The sequence below is a fragment of the Schistocerca gregaria genome, chromosome X (genome assembly GCF_023897955.1).
Source record: "Schistocerca gregaria isolate iqSchGreg1 chromosome X, iqSchGreg1.2, whole genome shotgun sequence".
NCBI classification, from domain to species: Eukaryota; Metazoa; Arthropoda; class Insecta; order Orthoptera; family Acrididae; genus Schistocerca; species Schistocerca gregaria.
The window spans coordinates 399,576,767-399,599,028 of NC_064931.1; the positions used below are offsets into that span (position 1 = coordinate 399,576,767).

The 22,262-nt window shown below is 42.9% G+C and overlaps 1 protein-coding gene across 4 annotated transcripts in view; it reads right to left on the reverse strand.

Annotated features, from left to right (window-relative positions):
* The window catches only part of LOC126299364 (amidophosphoribosyltransferase-like), a 231,117-nt gene that overhangs the window by 25,826 nt on the left and 183,029 nt on the right, over window positions 1-22,262 (reverse strand). For 3 of the 4 annotated variants that reach the window (XM_049991226.1, XM_049991225.1, XM_049991228.1), the window contains one exon: window positions 673-821. In XM_049991226.1, coding sequence (XP_049847183.1) covers window positions 673-821 — 149 coding nt within the window. Of the gene's footprint in view, window positions 1-672; window positions 822-16,046; window positions 16,161-22,262 lie in introns of those variants that run through there. The other variant, XM_049991227.1, reaches the window with a different exon arrangement.

The following is a 22,262-nucleotide window of genomic DNA, read 5'->3' on the forward strand; positions in this document are numbered from 1 at the left end:
CTAATGGAGGCCACGAAATGACTACATGGTGACCAGTCCAATGCTCAGGATGTTTCAGTGAGCTACTGTGTCACTTCTCAAGTGAAGTGTGCACTGAAAGGGTCAGTAAAGACAACACTATGTAATCTAATGCTGCTTTGATTGTACTTGCATGCAAATGCTGGCGAAGGAGGACATGCGACTGACACTCTTAATTTTCAAACACTGAATGTCAGATATGGTTAAGAAAAGGGCATATGTTCCTCTGACTGCTGTTCATAACCACCAGTACTATCACCCCTCAAAACATGTACTTTTCCTCCTGACTCATCCTGTATTATAAATCTCTTGAAAAATGGTGCAAGAACTAAACATTTCCCAGTTAATGGTTTCCTCCATATATTATCTGTGCCCATATTCTAGAAGCAGCTGACACGCTAAACATTCTGAGATAAAAAGTGTGAAATGCAGAACATATAAGTGATAGAAAGAAACTGAAATATCAAGAAGGTGCAATAGAATCAAAAACACACTCAAATTTCAAATTAATTGACCTGGCAGAGTTGAACTGATACCTTCTAGAACATGAGCTGAGTTATGGAATGCTATTGTTTCTACAAGGTTATTATAAAAACTTTCTCGAACTCTCAACCCTATTTCAATCAAATAACGTCATTATAAGTTGTCCAGTACCTGTGCTGTAGTGCCACAAGCCCTAGGCAAATAACTTGGGCAACATCAACTTGTGTGGGCCAGTCGCCGGCAGCTATACAGCCAAACACACCACATTCGTGTGTTAAGCCAGTCTCTTCCTTGTTAACTGTGGTTATTTCCTCTGTCATCTGAAATTAATAACAATAAAGTTAATTTGCTATTGATCTAGTAATTATTATCATCATCATCATCATCATCATCATCATCATCATCATCATCATCATCATCATCATCATCATTGTTGTTGTTGTTGTTGTTACAAGACTGACAATAAAAAAATCAGAGCTAATGATTAATGTAGAGTAATGAAATTTTGGGATTATGTTCGTCTATTTAACATATTTAAGTGAACATTGCAAGATGACAGGTTAATGTAACCACGAGACAAGTCATAGCAAATGTGAAACACTGGTACATTAATAACTGGTATAACCGCCAGAATGTTGAATGCAAGCATGTAACTGTCCATGAATTGTGTTTTACAGCTGCCGGATGTCAGTTTGTGGGATGGAGTTTCAGCCTTGTTGTACCTGTTCGGTGAATACAGGGATGGTTAATGTTATTTGCGGGTGATGCTAGGGTTGTCGTTTGGTAATATCCCAAATGTGCTCGACTGGAGACGGATCTGGTGATTGTGCAGGCCAAGGCAACATGTCAACACACTGTTAGTTTACAACAGCGGTATGTGGGCGAGTGTTATCCTGTTGGAAAACACCCTTGCGGCCTGGCCACTTGTGTAGAACACTACCACCACATAAAGATACCCACTCATAAACTGAGGCAGCTGTATTAACCACTGCGCCATCCGGACACTGTGTTCGTCGCAACTGCGCTGACTATCTCGACACGGTCGATCCAACCTCCCACCTGACATCACCCATCCGCAGCTCCCAGCAACGTCCTACATCCCTGCTACTTTGAGAATTCCGCAGGAGGTCGAATGTAATTGTGCACTTGCACTGAAGGTGGTGGATTCATTGCCCATTGCGGCGAATCAGTTATACGAATGTGTGATGTATTCTTCTTCAGACGTGTCCACTGCACACAAGTGGTGCTAGGTGGGCAGTCCGCGCAATTGCGATGAACATTGTGTTCAGGTTATGCAGCAGTTAACACTACTATCTATTAAGCAGGAGATCCCCGGTTCAAATGCTGGTGCGTCACAAATTTTCATTCATCGCCGCTGATTCCGGATATAGTCCCGATGCAGCTGACATCAATAGTCACTTGCCTTTCCTTTCCCCTCTCCCCCTCCACTTCAATTTCCCTAATATGTATCACAGCTACGGTTTCCGAGTGCTGCCTGTTCTTTCGGACATGCCCGGAAGAACACACACCACGCAGTCATATAAATCTGACGCAGTTCTTAGGTACATAGGCTCAGTCGGTAAAATCACAAGAAGATGAGTGAGCCAAGATAGCACGGGAAAGACTACCCCACCCCTGTTCCCTGTCCCCACTACAAAAAAAGAGTAACTTCCTGTGGTATAAATGACTGAAAAAAAAAACGCTTGCGTAGACATAGCCTGCATATTTGTTTTCACAGTTCTACTACGAAGTGAAATACTGATAACAGAGAATGATCACTTCGATTTTATATTGTGTAAATTAGGACTTTGTCGAAGAAGTGTGTGTTTGTTTGTGTTATTCTTCTCAAATTAAATAAATGTCAAATTTTTGGATGAACGCTTTTAAAGTCATGTATTTCTCTGAACTGAAATTTCCTGGAAGAAGTTCTGCTTCTGAAATGTACTAAACACTAATGCGAACTAATTATCGTCACCAACACCGCCACCACCTTCGATGTTCATCCAATAGTTTCGCATCCTCTGGCTGTGTCGTTCCTCTCCTTTGTCCGTAGCGCAGCTCAAGTGGTTTGTCATGGAACGTCACTGGGTTAAGCATACTCTTCAGAGACGTCCTAATATAATAATCTTACGAATAGGAGCCACATGAAAGTGGCAATGACGACGAGTTATGTTTGTGTAGAATATGAGAAAGGGGGGGGGGGGGGGACTAAAACGGTAGCCTCGCACAGAAACGAACACTGGGTACTAGACTGATTACACCTTCATTGATTTCATCCCCATTTGCCTCCATTCATTACATGTTACCTACATTAATTCAGTAAACATAGGGATCTCGAAGGATAAGACGTAGTTGGTTGTTGAGCTCAAGGCTGTGGGCTTATGTAATATTGTCTGCATCCCCAAGAGACGGGCGGGAACAGGTTTCTCTGGCCATTCACTGCGGCCACTTACACAGGAATGCGGCTACCTGCCCAAGAGGGATCTATCTCCAGCCCCCGCTTCCTTTCTTCCGTGCAACTCTGTCTCTCACAAGATTCGCTTCGCGGAACGTTACACTCCCTCTACAACGAGGCATCTGTGGGCTCACAGTCACAACCAGCCTAAGAACAACGTGACGCACTTTGTGGATCAACAACACATCTAACGAATATTATTGTTATGTACGATTGTAGGTCGATTCACACTGGAAGTCAACGCAGCGGAACGTCGCCGTCAAATGGAGCTACACTAGATGTCACTTCACTCAGTTCAGCGCTGAAAGTGAAACTGAGGTTCGAGATATGATCTGTTACACATTAAGTCGGAACCTACTATCCGAATTATGGAGCTAAAAATTATACTAGAATTTGTTAATTGCCCAAGCAAATTTCGTAACGGATTTTCTTGACTTAGATAGTATGGTGAATTTTCCATGTGGCTGATAAATGAACGAATAGAACAAGTGTCGTCCTAGTATTTCGAAACGTCAACATATGTGTAACCGAGAAAATATGTAGGCCAACATACGAGGGGGACTCGAAAAAGTTACACATCGTTACGGCAGACCACGTAATTTTTATTGTATGCTGAACTACACTTCAAAGTTATAGTAGTGCATGACACTATTTTTCAACAAAGTCACCAAGTCTCTGCGAACAACGGTCGTAATGTACTACCAATCGCTCAACTCCTCGAAGATAAAATTCGCTCCTTAGTCACGGAGTCATTCGAGAACCGCTGTGTGAACGCCTGATGAAAAATCTCAACTCCACCAGATGCTCTTTCAGTTTACCTAAAAGACAGAAATCGCATGGTACAAGATCTGGACTGTACAACAAATGTTTCGAAACTTTCCATCGAAAACGCTGCAGCAGAGCTTGTGTTGCGCGCGCCGTATCGGGATGCCGCACTCTTGTGCAGGTGCAAAAGGCCTTCGCTTACTTTTGCACGCTCTGCTTTCTTACGTCCTTCCCCGTGTATTTCACTTTTGCTGTACGCTTCAAGCTGCCCCGCCATTTCACTCGCACTGTGTGATGCACCTATTACCCGTGCCGCAGCACAACTGTTGCCCGAAGGCCAGAGCAAATATTCTCTTGTGACAATGTGCCGCTCTTATTGCACAATGGCCGTAACGTGGGACGACATGTGAAACTTACTTCCTGACGGCGCTAGGAATAAACGTGTCAAACAATATTTACCTGGCACAACGCAGCGCCGTTTTTACTATCGGCTGTGACTTGTTCTCTTGTTAAGTGCTAAATAACGTCAAAATGGCAGTGTTTGCCGCCTTCAGTATAGCTGTATTTTTCAGTATTACACAAGGGTGTTTAATTAAATCTATTAACCTATTTTTCTTCTTATTTACACACAGTGTAGGCTTCTCTTGCCCAGTTATTACAGTACCCAAGTAATTCTTCTGTTTCATATGTTAGGCCACTTGTGTGGGAACACGCGTAGGAAAATATCCAAGCTCTCGTGCAACCTCCGCAATGTGCTACGAAATCAAATCACTCGATATGGACTGAGAAGACATAAGATCCACTGAAGTAACAATGTTAGCAGAAGATGGGATCGCCATCCCGTCAACGTCCGATTCCTTGACGACATTCCTTTCCTTTCCGTTCCACTCTGATGGGGAAACAAAGGACGGGGAACTCGTTAGTGAACGAAGACACACACACACACACACACACACACACACACACACACACACACACAGGGCCTACGACTCCTAACCTGACTACTGTGAAGCGCATGGTAGAGGCCATGTCCCACTGCAACTGTTATTACGGTTCTTTCCAGTTCCACTCACTGCTTAAACGCCTCTGTGCGCGCTGTAATTAATCTAATCTTGTTTTCGCGATCCCTATGTGAGCGATGCATGGGGGGAGGGGGGCTGTAATATACTCCTAGAGTCATCACTGAAGTTGCTTCTAGAAACTTTCTCGTACGTTTTTACGGGATATTTTGTGTCTATCTCCAAGCGTCTGCCAGTTCCTTTCTTTTAGCATCTTCGTGACACTCTCCCACGAGTCAAACGTGTAAACACACTTTCGCGTCATGTGTCACTGCCAAATAACATAGCTCGGTGTATCTCCACATCTAAACCTAGATGGATACTCTGCAAATCACATTTAAGTGCCTGCCAGAGGGTTCATCGAACCACCTTCCCAATTCTCTATTATTCCAATCTCGTACAGCGCGCGGAGAGGATTAACACCTATATCTCTCCGAACGAGTTCTGATTTCCCTTATTTTATCGTGGTGATCGTTCCTCCCTATATAGGTCGGTGTCAACCAAATATTTTCGCATTCGGAGGAGAAAGTTGGTGATTCGAATTTCGTGGGAAGATTCCGTCGCGACGAAAAACGCCTTTCTGTTAACAATTTCCAGCCCAAATCCTGTATCATTTCTGTGTCACTCTCTCCCATACTTCGCGATAATAGAAAACGTGCTGCCTTTCTTTGAACTTTTTCGATGTACTCCGTCAGTCTTATCTGGTAAGGATCCCACACCGCGCAGCAGTATTCTAAAAGAGGACGGACAAGCGTAGTGTAGGCAGTCTCCTTAGTAGGTCTGTTACATTTTCTAAGTGTCCTGCCAATAAAACACAGTCTTAGACCATAGGTAGAAAAAAGCGCTACAGTAACTGAAAGAAATACGCAACGAGATAAACAGAAATGATACTTTTATTCACACACATAGATCTGAGCACTATGGGACTTAACATCTATGGTCATCAGTCCCCTAGAACTTAGAACTGCTTAAACCTAACTAACCTAAGGACAGCACACAACACCCAGTCATCACGTACTTTTATTCAAAGACAATAATGTCACTGAAGTCACTGCGAAGTCACCTGGGCGAGAAATCGTTCCTAATAGGGTGTGTGACTACCACGGACGGCAATGCATGCTCTGCAATGTGCTCCCTTGCTGACCACAAGGCTGGTATAGAATTCTTGCGGCAGGGCGTACCATTCCTCCAGCTGTACGGCTGACAACTGCTGGAGGGCCGTTGGAGCACGTGGGTGTGCTGCAATACGTCCCCCAACTCATCCCACACATGCTCAATAAGATTTAAATCGGGTAGGGGTGAAGGGGGGAGGGGGGTTGGGAACGGGCAGGCCAGTCCATTCGCCGAATATCCCCTCGTTCCAAGAGGTCAGCCACCTGCGCCGTTCGATGTGGTCGCGCATTGTCATCCATAAAAATAAAGTCAGGGCCGAATGCACCCCTGAAAAGACGAAAATGGGGAAGGAGTGTAGTGCTATAATAAAGTTGACCGGTGAGCGAACCGCGTTCAAATGGCTCTGTGCACTATTCGACTTCTGAGGTCATCAGTCACCTAGAACTTAGAACTAATTAAACCTAACTAACCTAAGGACGTCACACACATCCATGCCCGAGGCAGGATTCGAACCTGCGACCGTAGCGGTCGCTCGGCTCCAGACTAGCGCTAGAACCGCACGGCCACTCTGGCCGGCCGCGTTCAAATATTTGCAGCTCAATTACACCTAGAAGTTACTTTCGTCCTTAAGTTTTGCTCACCACTGCATATCTACCTGCGGTTCCGCGAAGTTATAGCACATACTGTGGCGAGTTTTATGACGCACGCAAGTTACTTTTAATGTCAATGGTTGGCGACGTGTTATTGTTAATAGTACTATATGCTTTTTCCTACGGAAAGAGTCTTTGAACAGGACGCCAACGACGTAACTCGTGTGGAACTTGTTCAAATAGTAGGCAACAGCGCCCCAACCCACGGCCCTGTCATCAGGGCAAGAGGTCACACAAACTTCCGACCTATTACACCACATGCGAGAAAACGTCACCGTCTCTTGCGTTTACCTGGGCGCTTTAAGCGCATTAGTCTATGCTCTCCTGCTATCAAACAACTTACTCGTGAAGCTGTCCCCACCGCAGTCGACAACGTGAATACGGTTTTAGTTTGAGGCATACGTCGCCAAGCTGACAGTAGCCTGCGACTGCATCCCCTCTCGATGTTTCTCTGCGAACATCATAAAAGTTTTAAGAAAGTGCAAGTGTGAAGAATACAATACGCCAACGAGAAAAAATAGCAACTGATCAGAGAAAAGCAACTAATATTTTAGCAGCAGCAAAACACGATCGATATGTCATACGAGGCAGCATGAATATGCGAGTGTGTGTGAAATCCTATGCGACTTAACTGCTAAGGTCATCAGTCCCGAATCTTACACACTACTGAACCTAAATTATCCTAAGGACAAACACACACACTCGTGCCTGAGGGAGGACTCGAACCTCCGACGGGGGCAGCCGCGCGAACCGTGACACGGCGCCCGAGACCACACTGCTACTCCACGCGGCGAATGGCGTCTGCGAAAATTGCTAAGTGATGCGGCGTTTCTACGCAAAAATTTTTTTACAGACCATGGGCAAATTAATGTTCGCAATATGCACCACATGTGTGCTGAAAATCCGCGCTCACTGAGGGAAGTCAAGAAACAACGACCGTGGTCTGTCAATGTGTGGAGCGGGCATTGCAACCATCGCATCATTGGTTCTTGTTTCATTTATGGAACTTCAATAGCCACGAATATCACCAATGGCCGCGAACATCACCAGTTACCAACATATAAGCTGGCGCAGCTATTGGAAGACATCTAACTGGACAGAAGACAATCCGTGTGTTAACGACATGTCTGATATCCCCTTCATTCCGTACAGATACAATTTTTAACAAAAGTTATTTGCGGCGCTGTCGTCTTTTTACTATTTGACCAAGTTACACAAACGTTATGTCGTTCAAATTCTCTCTCCATTGCCATATGAAAAATTTATTTAGCTCCACTAAAATAGTCGCTGTCTTAATTCGGCATCAATAAATGTTAAAAATTACTTGCGTACGCCAGAAAAATCCCCACATTGCCTGCTGTAACACAGCTGAAACCGCATCTCGACACACTCCACTTTTTATGGACATATTTGGGGTGGGCTGTCTTTGCTGCCTCAGCCTGTACACAGCGCTGATAGTATTGTGAGAATAATGACCTTCGCATCCAATTGCACGTTGCTCGCCGACACTGTGGTTTACGTGCAAGATCGTAATGGAAGCGGTCAGCGCTCTCTTCCTACGATACGCTAATCAGCTCTTCCAGCCAGCGTGGAAAATGTTCTGAGGCTAGTATCACATTAAAGGATGTTACATATCTTTACAAAAAGAAGTTGAGACCCTCTGGAACTTGACCTGGAAACCTTCCGATCGTCACTCAGAATCGTTATCGGGTGGACTCGATAAGCCGAGTGAAACTGTTGATCTGCCGACAACTCATTAGTACATTTCCAACGTCCTACGACCGCGCAACCGGACAGCATCTTTCGCCTAACACTTCGTGGAAACGATTTTTAGTTTATTTAAACACCGTCCTTACGTGACATCTTTGAAAACTTTAATGTGTTGGATATTTCCTTGCAATGGCAAAACATACCTATTTTAAAATAAAACGAGAAGATTTCAGCCTTTCAGAAAAAATACGATTATGGAAAAGAAAAACTAGTGAGGATGGTATTAATGCTTGCTTTCCCTTGTTGCACTAGTTAATTAACTCTAATGGAGTTGATTGTTTTACAATATAAAATGTGCTTTTGAAGACCACATATCAACGCTTATCAAAGCTTTCAAAAAATACTTTGAAGCAGATACTAGCGACAAATCTACATGGATTAAAGAACCATTTGGAGCCAAAGCTGTATTTAATTTTACTTATTTAGAAGAAAAAAGAGCAGTCTTGCGATAGCCCATTGAAGGCAAAATTTGGCGTCATAAAACTTAGCGATTTTCGATATCAGTAACACATGAGTGTATGTTGCCCAGTGGTAAAGTTCAACGAACATTAATTCTACTTGCAACATAATACTTGTGTTATGCTGGGATTTCAGGAATCACTGAAATAAGAGTAAATATCGTGTGAAAATTAAAGTGGAACTGGAAATGAGAGGGTACCTGTATCCAGTTTGATTGCGATAGCTAAGAAGCTGTGCAGTGAAAATTATACTGATTAGAAATCCATTCAGTAATAGACTTCCGATTTTAAGATAAATGTTTCATTTACGAGGGGACTTGAAAAAGTAAACTCCGCATATCGTTCCACGGTGAGACCACTGCGCAACGAAAGTGGCGCATTGTCAGAATGTTTTGGGTTTCCAGTAGACACAGTTCTGCTGCAGTACATCAGTGTAGGAGTGAAACAGCGCGGCAAGTAGAAACAAGGGCGCCCATACTCGTCACGTGGGAGGGCTCGCCGCCGCCCCCGCCCCCCCCCCCCCCTCCACCAGTTCTCGAGGAAAGTAAAAAATATAGTGCAGTCAGGTATTTTTCTTCCAAGAAAATGATTTAAAAGTTGGGATTAGGCTGGTTCTCGGAAACGAAAATTTTTATGGCCACTTACAAGTCGCCATTCGTCTTCCAAAATATTAAAAATACTCGATACCCCAATTCCCCGATAGCTATCATATGCGCTGCGAGCCCTTGACTGAAACTTACTCCAAACTTCACTGCTATTCTTGTGGGCAGAGCGTCCAAACTGCACACAATTTCATAATGAAATTCTGGCGGTATATGGACAAAATGAAATGTCGTGTCAAACAATAGTGAAATGTTGCCAGTAATTTGACAGCGCCGCAGAGACGTGGGTGACGCCTATCGGGAAAGAGGGCCGTCGACTTCTACGACAGACAACAATTTCCAGCAATCGAGGAACTGATTCGCAGCAATAAGCAGGTCCTTCGACGATGAGGATGTTCACACAGCGGTTCTTGAATAGCTCCGTGACCGAGGAGATGGTTTGTCTTCGATGAACTGCCATGAAGAAAACACCAGTACGTCGGTCGAAACGTCGGCAATTTAGATGTTTTACTAGCATGCAATGACGCGGCCTAATACCCAAACTTATTTTACCGGAGAGTGGTGGAACGTTCCCACCTTCGTTTACAGAGACTGTCACTGCTGAAAAATTGTGTCATATATTTGTATCACTTTGAAGTGTAGTGTAGCATTCAATAAAGTTACTTGGCCTGTCATAATAACCCGTAACTTAATTTTTGTAGGTCCCTCGTATTATTACATCTTTGAACTACGAATAGTTTAACCGCATCTGCTGCGTTAGATCGACCGATGTTTCGACTGGGGAGTGGAGGACTGGTACATTAGAGGCGCGCAAATAAAAATGCTCGGTAACTAGTCTAGATTGTAAGTGCGCTGTTTCCCTGGGTCAGCTCTCAGTAGTTATTATAGCACCTAATGAAATCATCTTGTATGTGCATTATGTTGCTTTAATTGCACAACAGATACGTATTAGAAAAACGAAGGAAAGAAGATCAGGGTTTGACCTCCCGTCGACGACGCGATCATAAGCGACGGAGCACGAACTGTGACTTGCTACGAAAATCAGACAGTTTGATTTTCAAAGGAATCTTCCCGGAATTTGTATATTTATCAGCCATCTGGCATCGACTGTTGGATCAAGGCCCCCTCCTGAAATCTCCACACACTACCGACATCGGGTCTCCGTACTCAAGTTGCTCTTGCTTGTTTTCTAATATCATCCACCCTACTCCACCAGGTCGTCGTCTCAGATTTTTCATATCTCTTGGAATCCAGTGAAGTTTGTTTCCAGCAAATAAATTTTATTCTGTACCCCGAATAAATAGTTAACTATCCACTTACCAGTCCGGAGCAAATGCTGGGATGGTTCCTTTGAAAGGGCACGGGCCACTTCCTTCCCCATCCTTGCCTAATTCGATGGGACAGATGACCTCGCTGTTTGGTTCCCTCCGCCAAATCAATCAATCAACCAACCAACAAACCAACGAGTCAGAAAGTATAGTCAAAAGGGTTAAACAACAACAAATGATGGAATTCGAAGTTAATTTTCATATATTCCACCTCACACTTTAATGCACTTTCGAATTATCTTGACAATACCACGTGTAATTGTCAATATCAATGAAATTCTCGAACAGCCGTGTACCTAAGATATTTTATTTTATTTTGACGACAACCAGTTTCGGCTCTCCGCTATGCCACCTTCAGGCCTCATATCCCTCTCTCAAAATGAGCGATAATGATATACTGTGCCACATATCCCCGGATTTCGTGAATTCAAAACGTTTCACAAGTGCTTCAGTCGAAGACTTGGTAGTAGCTCAGTTGCTAAATCTGACATCTTCCGGAAAATGGATCGGTAGAAATGGTCGTTCCTTGACAACCACAGTCCCCAAACCTTGCCCCCTTTAAAGTTTTGCCTGTGGGGACGACTGAATGGCGAAGTCTAAGCAGAAAAATTAAAAACAATATACGAATTGATAGTTGGCTGTGTAAGGACCGCCTTCACGATACCCATCCTTTTATCGAAATAAAGCCCTTTCAATACTACTAGAAACTCGTTGCCAACAACGTGTAGATACTGATGCCCTGTAAAAAGAAGGAAGAAAGATCAGGGTTTAACATACCGCCGACATCGAGGTCATTAGAGACGGAGAATAAGCTCGGAATGTTTCAAGGATGGGGAAGGAAATCGGCTGTCAGGAAAAACCCAAGTCTGGATGGTCTGAAACCCTACGAGGCGATGGGGTAACAATAAATGCCTAGTTAACTATCATACCACACATTTACAGAGACGCGTTTGTTTAAAAAAAAATTATTCGTCATGTAGCTTCACAACTTTAAAACAAAAATGGCAATTTATAAATAATTCTATAGCAATTGGAGCACCAACAAGCTCTGTAACTAGTTTTATCTCTGCAACAAACAAAAATTATTAGAATTAGTCTATACTACCATCTCCTTAATATTTACTATTCTTTTTTGAAATACTGTATACTTCGGGGTCACACACACACACACACACACACACACACACACACACACACACACACACAAAATAATTCCATGAGGCTTGACGGCCCGGTGCGAGTATTTCACCTGGATGCCTTCCCCAGTAATTCTGCAAGGGAATGGGACCTAATGTTTAACGCTCTATTCGAACCGCGTGTCGTTCGAGGCGAATCTTCAGCTCATTCAGATGTGAAGGCTAGGGTAAAAGCAGAGTCAAATTTTCCGTTGTCCCACTCACACGAAATCATCTGCGTGACATTTGCAAGAATTTAGTATCAGCCTTATTTGTTTCAGTCTACCCTCTCCTACACAAAAATTGTATCCAATGCAGATTATACCGAATTGTGTATTTACTATATTCCGAAAAGGACAGATAAGCAAGAGAAAATCTTCTTAGAAAAAAATTATTTTTATTTAAATCTAGAATGCACGTGGTTAATATTCATTAAATTCTCTGAAAAAAAAGGAGGTTTGTGATATACAAGGGCCAAACTCGGAACCTTTGAGTGGCAGGTCGGGTACAATATAATCGAAACCAACAGTTCAGTCGGATATTAAATATAGTTTCCGATTAATAATAAATTCTTGCAGGTGATATCTAACCAAAAATTCTCTCTCCTTGCTCAGTTTCTCATTTGCTGATTCTAAGGATCCATACTTCACAAAACTACGTCTTGTGTACATTTGTACTACAAGATTCAGTATCATAGCGTGATTCCCACTTTGCACATTGGGCTTTGCGAATGCCCGATTTCGCCCCTCAAGATTTCAGATTACGATTTAAAGCTAATAGCTATTCCTTCAATTAACTGCCTTACAGTCTGTAACACGTATCCCCTATTATGAATTCACAATTTGAGAATTTTAGCAGAAAGCTGCTAAAATTTGACAAATAATTGCTGGAGTGAATTAATGTTGGACGAACGGTAAAAATAAATCGTATTATGAGCCACTGACAGACTTATACACCCAGTGGAGAGAAGAAACAATATGACAAAGAGATTAAAAAAAAAACCGTATATAACCATGAATTAGATATTTTGTAAGCGAAAACAGAAAAAAATTGAAACTGCGCAATTTCCTGAGAACAGCAAATAACAGAAACACGAGCAAACAACTCAATAAGGAATGTCAGCATGCTGCTGTAGGAAAAGCAATTATATTTCAGTTAACGTTTCAGGTCCTTAGTTACATGCAATACTAAACAATTAAGCTCCTTACAAATAAATACGAACATTCTCAAATTGGGGACGGCTACAGACTGACTATAATGACAACTTAAAACATGACAGCTAATTGTACCACGTGTCGCCGTTGTCGTCGTCTTCTGCCAGAAGACTGTTTTGATGAAGCTCTCCGCGAGAATCTATCAATTGCGCGCCTCTTCATCTTCGCGTAACTTACGCAAGCAACATCCATTTTAATCTGCCTATTGAATTTTACCCTTGGTCTAGCCCTACAATTTTTTCGCAAACTTCTCTCCATTGCCAACTGAATACCCCTTCGTGTCGCAATATGACAAAGCAGTATGACCTATCAACAACCCCTTGCTTTAGTCGAACCATAAAGCACTTTTCTAGTCATCTGAATGCAGTGCCCCTTCATTAGTTACCCGCTCTGCCCATTTAATCATTAACATTCTTGCTGCCTAAACTGTTTATTGTTCATTTTTTAGTTACATATAAGACTGTTTATGTGACAAACGCTTTCTGAAAACTGTTTCAAACACTTTATATTGGATGTTACCGTAATGCTCTTTTTTTCCAGCTGCTAGTCAACATTTTATATCCTCTACAGTTCTGCCATTATCAGTTCTATTGCTGTCCAAATAGCAAATCACGTCTACTGCTTTCAGCGTCTCATTTAGTAATCTAATCCCCTCAACACCACCCGACTTACGTCGACTACACTGTTATGCCGTGTAGTTCTCACACACTACGCATTCTTTCTCTTCGTATTCGTGCGTCCTACACCAATTACAAGACCACTCTCTAAATCATATTTCACCGTGGAATGTCATTTCAATTGACAGTCACTGTACATGCAGGACCATAATAACAGACACTTCAAAGCAAGCGATTAATTACTAGAAAATCTTATTGCGATTCCATTCGGATGCAATGCTTGCGGAATGGTCGCCCGTACTCACATAATCGGTGGGCTGATAGCCACCCTTTAGCGCTACCTGCTTCCCTCAAACACACAAAACATGCACTGCATTTCAACAAACTCACACGTTTAACAGACACTGATCTTCACTAGTGGTCACCAAAATACAATGATCAGCCAAAACATTTTGACCAACTGTTCAATTTTCTGACGGTCCACATATGGAACATAATACAGCAGCGATTCAGCGTGGCGCTGATTCGACAAGCCCTTGGTATGTCTCCGGGGTTTTGTGGCAGTAGGTTCCTATGACCGATCACGCAATTCCCGTAAATTGCGGGCCAGTGGTTTGCTGGCACGGAACTGGCGAAGATTGAAAACCAAATGTGTTCTATCGAGTTCAGATCAGGCGACTTTGGCCTCCAACACTCAACGTGATGAGTGAATTCTCAAACCACTGCAGCCCGATTCTGGCCCTGCGACACAGACAGTTATTACGCTGGAAATTGCCATCGCCGTCGGCGAATACATCAAACGCGAAGGGATGCAGGTGATCTACAGTGATTTTCACGTTGTCCACAGCCGTCATGGTTCTTTCAATTACTGTCACAGGTTCCAAAGGTGTCCTCGTGGGTGTTCTCCATAGCATACCGGTCAGTGTCCCGTAGCAGTCCACGCCCCGACCCTTCCCCAACGCCCGCGTTCGTGGCGAGTAGTATGTTTCGAGTGGCCGATCGCTGAAATGACTGCGTATCTGGACACGAACGTCGATCTGGTGTTACAAGAAACGTGATTCAACCTGCCAGGCGACATGTTCCCACTGATCCTTTACTGTATGATTACATGATAGCGGAACAAACACTGGTAGCAGTTACTTCTGTAAAATATCTGGGAGTGTGCGCACGGAACGATTTGAAGTGGAATGATCATATAAAATTGTTGGTACAGCGGGTTCCAGGTCGAGATTCATTGGGAGAGTCCTTAGAAACCGTAGTCCATCAACAAAGGAGGTGGCTTACAAAACACTCGTTCGACCTATACTTGAGTATTGCTCATCAGTGTGGGATCCGTACCAGATCGGGTTGACGGAGGAGATAGAGAAGATCCAAAGAAGAGCGGCAAGTTTCGTCACAGGGTTATTTGGTAAGCGTGATAGTGTTACAGAGATGTTTAGCAAAAAGTGGCAGACTATGCAAGAGAGGCGCTCTGCATCGCGGTGTAGCTCGCTGTCAGGGCTTCGAGAGGGTGCGTTTTGTGGATGACGTATCGAATATATTGCTTCCGCCAACTTATACCTCCCGAGGAGATCACGAATGTAAAATTAGAGAGATTCGAGAGCACACGGAGGCTTTCCAGCAGTCGTTCTTCCCGCGAACCATACGCAACTGGAACAGGAAAGGGAGGTAATGACAGTGGCACGTAAAGTGTCCTCCACCACACACCGTTGGGCGGCTTGCGGAGTATAAATGTAGATGTAGATCCATGGTCTAATCTCCATTATCCGGTGGCAACTGCAACAGTGCAGTTGGGTCAACATGGGGATAGTAAGAGTCAACTGCTGCGGAGCTCCATGTTGAGCAGTGTGCGGTCAACGGTGCGCTCCGAAACAGTTGCTCCTGACAAGGATTGTACTCTGCCTTCAGATCTGCCTGTCGGGCGAGCCTCCGACCTCCACGTCCCGTGATAAGGCGTGATCGTCCAACACCTGTCTCCTACTAGTTGTTTCACTATTCTTCAACAACTTTCTATAGATGCTCACAACAGCAGCACGGTAACAGGCTACCGCCTTCCCTGTTTCCGAGATGCTCGTTCTCAGGCTCCTGGCCTTTAGAGGCCCTATGTAAGAGTCGCTTATGACATTGGATCTCCTCATTTGCGGCTGTACGTCGCCAGAATGATTCCCCATACGCCTTTGCTCTGCTTCAACACTGTCCTTACTGCGTCAGGTGCCCCGTGCCTGTAACGCCAACAGGTAGCATTCAGTCTTGAGGTGAGCAGTGGTCATAATTTTTTGACTCATCAGTGTATATCCACATACAAAATCTAGAGCCTTTCGTGAAGCCTGGAAGTCTCACCTTCTGCAATACGAATGTTTGCTGTAGAATTTCTTACGTTCGCAGCGAAACTTGTAGAAGTGGGTCTACGCTACGCGCGAACTCGCGTTTTAACAGAACCGAGCTGCGGTGAGCAATACATTTTATGGCCGAAGACATAAATAACGCAGCGAACGTCCTTTGTTATCTTGACCCTAGCAGGGCAGCTGAAAATTTCCACAACTCTCACGCGCGAGAATCTGTAAGATGATGCAAGTTTGAGTATTCGCTACCGGCCGGGTCACACGACACATACATGAAACTAAACAAACAAAGAAGAAAATCGTATCTCTCTCTCTCTCTCTCTCTCTCTCTCTCTCTCTCTCTCTCTCTCTCTCTCCAGTTTGCCGATTTCCAAAAGCAAAGGGCTAATATGGCGTGAAATCCCCGACGGCAAAGAAAGAAAACTCAGGGTCGTTAAACCAGCCGTTGCAGAACTACTTTGCCACAACCATCAGCCTCATTTCGCATGCTGCCTATATAGTGTTAAAGATCGTAAACAAGAGACTGGAGAGAAAAATGGAAGGAAGCCCGGCTGAGGAAGAAATTGGGTTTAGAAGAATTTTATGGACAAGAGATGCAATAGAACTCTTACCACTTCTAGCAAAGAGATTTACTGAGAAGGGAGGGAGTCTATACTTCGGAGCCTATACTTCCGTTTATAGACTAGGAAGAAGCGTTTGACAGTGACCCTGCAGTTGCACCAAAAGAAGAGAATCTACTTACATCCTTCAAAGCATATTTTCTGTTTGCTTGTATCACATTCGTGAAATTTTAGTCATCAAGTGTCATGCTAGTGAACGTATAGTGAAAGTTAAGGGCACAGATAACATGAATTCGACAGTAATTATTACCATAATTTGTGTGTTGAGTGAATGTTTGAAGATACTGTTCTCGTTTTTGTGAAGTGCAATGTTATCTTACACAGCGCGAAAAAACAGTGTTTCGTATTTTGAGGGATGGTAGTGTGGCCATCGTCTGGCACACCTACTCCTACAAGTAGATCTATATTCCAGGAGCCACTGTAAAGCGTATTGCAGGGGGTACTTTTTATTGTATCATATATTAAGGTTTCTTCCCCTTCCAGTATGAAAGTTTAAAAATATATTCGAATAACGGCAGTAATGATGAGAATTGGGTATCTACTTATTTCTGTTACTACTGTAACTTTAACTTCGCTTCATAATTTAATTACTGTTTTATTTTGGTTGTGGGCGATTTATTCGCTGTGTCTAAATAGCTCGTCATCTGCTACAACATGACTGTTTTAGTAAGCAGGCGATTATTAATTAAATTCGACTTCAACTGCGTGTATTGCACTTTTTTTAAGGCACTTACAGTCTTCGCCGAAGTATGAGTTCGCGAAAATTTTCACACGACACGCTCATCTGAAGGTTATTTTAGCAATTTTTATTGACCTGCGCGAAAAATCTTATTTTTATAGCTGACAAGCTGCGCATACTCAACGAACAAGTAAAATGGTAATTAAGGTTAAAAAGAAGAAATACAAATCGCAGTGGTATTAGCCAAAAGTAATTTTTAATCTCCGCTGCGTGTAAAGCATTTTCAGATATGAAATAAAGACGCAGTGATGGTGGCACAGAAGTGCCAAATCATGTTTAGGTAAAGACGTCAGTGGCTTGTGTCTTACGTAAATGACACTGCCACCATTCGTATCATAGTAACCACGAGTTTATGAACTCGATTTTTTATACAAGGACAGACACTGACAATTTTTACGTGAAAATTTTCCTGAGGCGATGAGAATACATGGCTAGATAGAGGCAGACTGGTGGTTTACTAAGATCCGTCAGCGTGGTGTATGTAACTCACAAGGCCAGGTTCACCTGGCGGCCCAACTGTGCTAACACGGCGAACGCGTAATCATTTAGTGCGGTATAATGTCGAAACTCTCATCCACTGCTGAGAATGTCGTCCATGCTTTACGAACGTCTAGCGAAGTTGACTCAAGCACTCGGATATGAAAACAGTGTACCTCAATTTTGTACAGGTTCTACTATTCCAACATTTACATATAAATTCGCGCAGACACTACGAGTTCCTCACATAAAATAGGAAACAAATCTGGCAGATCATTCCGAACGAAAGAAGATTCATGGCATCTAATGTATAGCGTCTTCTTGTTACAACACGTCGGCGATAGGAACTTCCTTAGAGACCAAGCACGGAACCAATCAATCCCGGTATAAATTAGAAACGATTTCATTATTTGACTCGTGCGATTTAAAACTTCTGTATGGGTGATTACGTCGGGCATCCTGAATCAAATTTACACGCGTTATTTGGATGCCATCTTGTACAGGACGTTAGAGAGAAAACCTTTAATTTTATTACTTACAGGCTCCGGCTATCATACTTATGAAAACTCTCTATGGTGCGTAATATGCCAGAGATTTACAAATATCGCGCATTTATTAGTAAAAAATGGCTAACTGTATACATAGATGGATTTTAACTAGGATCTTAAGCTACAATAAATTTTAATGAATTTAACACAACTATTTATCTATTCACATCATCATCTAAAGAGTAGAATGTGTCAAATATATATATATTTGCTTGTAAAAGCAGTATCATTGTCCGACAGTACCGTTAATTCGAGAATAAAGTGATCAAATATTATTATTGCTTTGTTCATTTCTGTGCAAGAGGAAGGCCAATTTGCAGGTAATGGTGGCCAGTTTTGTTGCCGGCGTTATGTTTATCAAATCTATTATTTAAAAACTGTGACAAGCTCTTCACTACATACTTCCTATCAGAGTAAATTAAAATACACACTAGATATTATAGCACGTTTCTGTGAAAGAATATCTTGTGCCTAAAAGTTATGTTACCCCGAATATTATTCCGTATGACAAAAGATGGATGTATGCCAAGTCAGTCAACTTTTTGATACTTTCATCATCAAAATCACACTGTGGCGAAGAGGATTATCGCTAAACTCAAACATCAATCGAAGATTAAGAAATTATAATGTAACAATCTTCGTGGACTGGTAAAGGGTTTCGTAACATCTTTCCTGAGACTAAGTCAGATTCAATAAAAGATAGTGTATATTACCAGCACTCTGAAATTGGCACTAACGGTTAGCAACATTTCATCAGTGAATAAATTAACTACGAGGCTGTAGTTAATGTTTCGAACTCCTCAGACAGGTGACTACAAGACGCACGTTTGCGAACCACATACAAATTCAGTTACACCATTTGGGTCAAGGAATTCTATTTTTCTTAACTATGCACTTTTCGTATGCCACAAACGAAATAAAATATGGATGATTTTTTAACTTGCGGTTTTCTGTGTATCCAAAGACGGCAACAGGGACTTAATGCTTTGGCGCGTGTAGTAAATAAATTTTAGGTCGTCGACAACTGGCTGTGCAAGTTAGTTTACACGTTTACGGACCAATACGATATGCTATAGTCATATTCCGCAAACCACTCTCAAGTGAATGGCAAGAGGCACTTCCCATTGTAGCACTCATTAGTGTGTCTTCCCGTTCCTTTCGCGTGTGGAGTGCGGGAAGCATGACTGCTTAAATGCCTCTCTCCAAGCAGTAATTACGCTAATATTGACTTCGCTGCCCCTACGGGAGCGATACGCAAAAAGCTTTAGTATAAACATGTAGATCTCTCACATAATACTGGTTCTTGAAATTTTGTAGGTACGCTTCCGCGTGACATATTCCATCTTCAGGTTTCCACCATTTCCACGACACTCTCCCGAGCTTCAAACAAACCTGTGACCATTGATGCTGCCCTTCTTTGTGCATGATCGATATCTCCTGTTGGTCCTATATGGATCGGTACCAAGTACTTGCGCGAAATTCTACGATGGGACGCACAAGTAATTTGTAAACAGTTTCCTTCGCAGACTGACTGTGTGTTCCCAGTGTCCCGCCAATGGTTCAAATGGCTCTGAGCACTATGCGACAACTTCTGAGGTCATCAGTCGCCTAGAACTTAGAACTAATACAACCTAACTAGCCTAAGGACATCACACACATCCATTCCCGAGGCAGGATTCGAACCTGCGACCGGAGCGGTCGCTCGGCTCCACACTGTAGCGCCTAGAACCGCACGGCCACTACGGCCGGCTACCGCCAATGAACCGAGTCTGACACCTGCTTTACTTATGACTTAAACCGATGGGATGATTTCATACCACCCTTCCCCCTCCCCCCCCTCTCGCAAAATATCAGATCGAGGTATTTGTGCGAGTTGACTTATTCCACTTGTGACTCACTGATACAGTAGACACAGGGCATTATGTTTCTTTGTTTTCGTTTTGCGAAATGCACAGTTTTACATTTCTGAACATTTAGAGGGCGTTGCCAATCTCTTCGCCACGTTAAAATCACATTGGTGCAGCTTTTTTTCAGATAGTGCCTCATTTTACAGGGCAATACATCTGCCCCTTCTGGTGTTTTATGCAACCCGCAATGTTATGTCTGACCTTCAAGAAATACGAACGGGTTCTCTTATTCTCTCGCTCGCTATGCGCAAATTAAGAGGGCTGTTCAATAAAGAATGATCATGCTTAATTTTGATGGTGCTTCTCAAAGTAGTCTCCTATGAATGCGATGCGCTTGTCCCAGCGTTTCTGCCAGTCTTCAAATACATGCTGGAAACCATTTTTTGAGAGGTCCTTCAAAATCGCCTCAGCAGTCTTCACCACCGCTTCTGATGATTGATAATGACTCCCACGAAGGCGTTTCTTCGTGTTAGGGAATAGAAAAAAGTCACATGGGGCTAAATACGAACTATAGGGAGGGTGAGGGATGCACTTCACGTTGATTTTTACAAGGTCTTCAGCAACAACATTGGCAATATGCAGCCGCTCGTTATCGTGGTGCAGCATCCAGCCTGCTTCACGGTAATGTGGTCTTTTGCGTTTGATATGAACTTCCAATATTTTTAGGACATCCCTGTAGTATTTCCCAGTTACTGATGTGTGCGTGCAGGTACAACATGCGGGTAAAGCATTCCATGAATATCAAAGAATGAGATGACCATAACTTTCCCAGCAGAAGCAACCACTTTTGATTTTCTTGGGGGTTGGTAATGAAGGACATTTCCACACTGAGCTTTGCTGTTTGACCTCAGGATCAAAACGATGTAGCCAAGTTTCATCAGCAGTGATTACATTTGAAAGAAACTCCGGATCTTCCTCTAACATCAACGTTAACTGCAGACCTACACACGAATGTCCTTTTGTTCGTGAAACAACAGTCTTGGAACCCATCGCCCACAAACACCTATCATGTGTAATTTTTCTGTCACCAACGTGTGGGTGGCACCAAATCTTCAGTATTTCAGAAACTGATCTTAAGGTAATTCGTCGATCCTCTCTCACAATGACAGCAGCAGTGTTGATGTTTTATTCCGTGAGAGCAGTAACTGGAGCACAGGGCTCAACTTCCTTTCAAATAGATTGTTTCACCTCTTTAGATGTTTTAAACCACCTTCGAGCTGAGCTGTAGGGAAGAACAGACTCTCTTTAGACCTCCTGTAACATTGGATAGGCCTCAGCCACAGATTTGTTGAGACGAAAGCAGAATTTCAAAGCCATATGTTGTTCCTCGCATGTTACCTCCATTGCAGCGGAACGCGATACTGAAGATATCGGACCTTGCCTGCCTCTCACAGGCGGGAACCAGGGGTTGCAACAATGAAACTACTACGGCGTGTTTTTTGCACATTAAGCTAACAGAATATCATAAGATTAAATTTTATAAGCGAGAAATTATGACCATAAAAAAACATTCTTTATTGAAGAGCTCTCGTATTAGTCCTGCAGAAAAAATGAACAGGAACTCTTTGTAAAAATTTAATGTACTGTAGTTAAATTTTGTACTGCGATACGTTTTCACTAGAGGCAGTAGTTCGTGGCACTCCCTCCTACAGCTGTATAAAAATTTGCGACTGCGCGAATATCTTCCACATCCAGTCCAGTTGGTCTTCATTGACTGTCTTTATTACGCCACCGCCTTAGTTGAGAACTTACAAACTGTAAAATTTATGTCTGTGTAGATTTTACCTAACAATCTTGTGAATTTTAACAGCATAAAATAAACTATTACACCTTTGCATTCGTCGTGCTTTATGACTACGAAACTAATGTAGTTGTAATGGTGTGGATGAAATTGTCAAAGTAATTAGTTTTAGCGTAACGTTT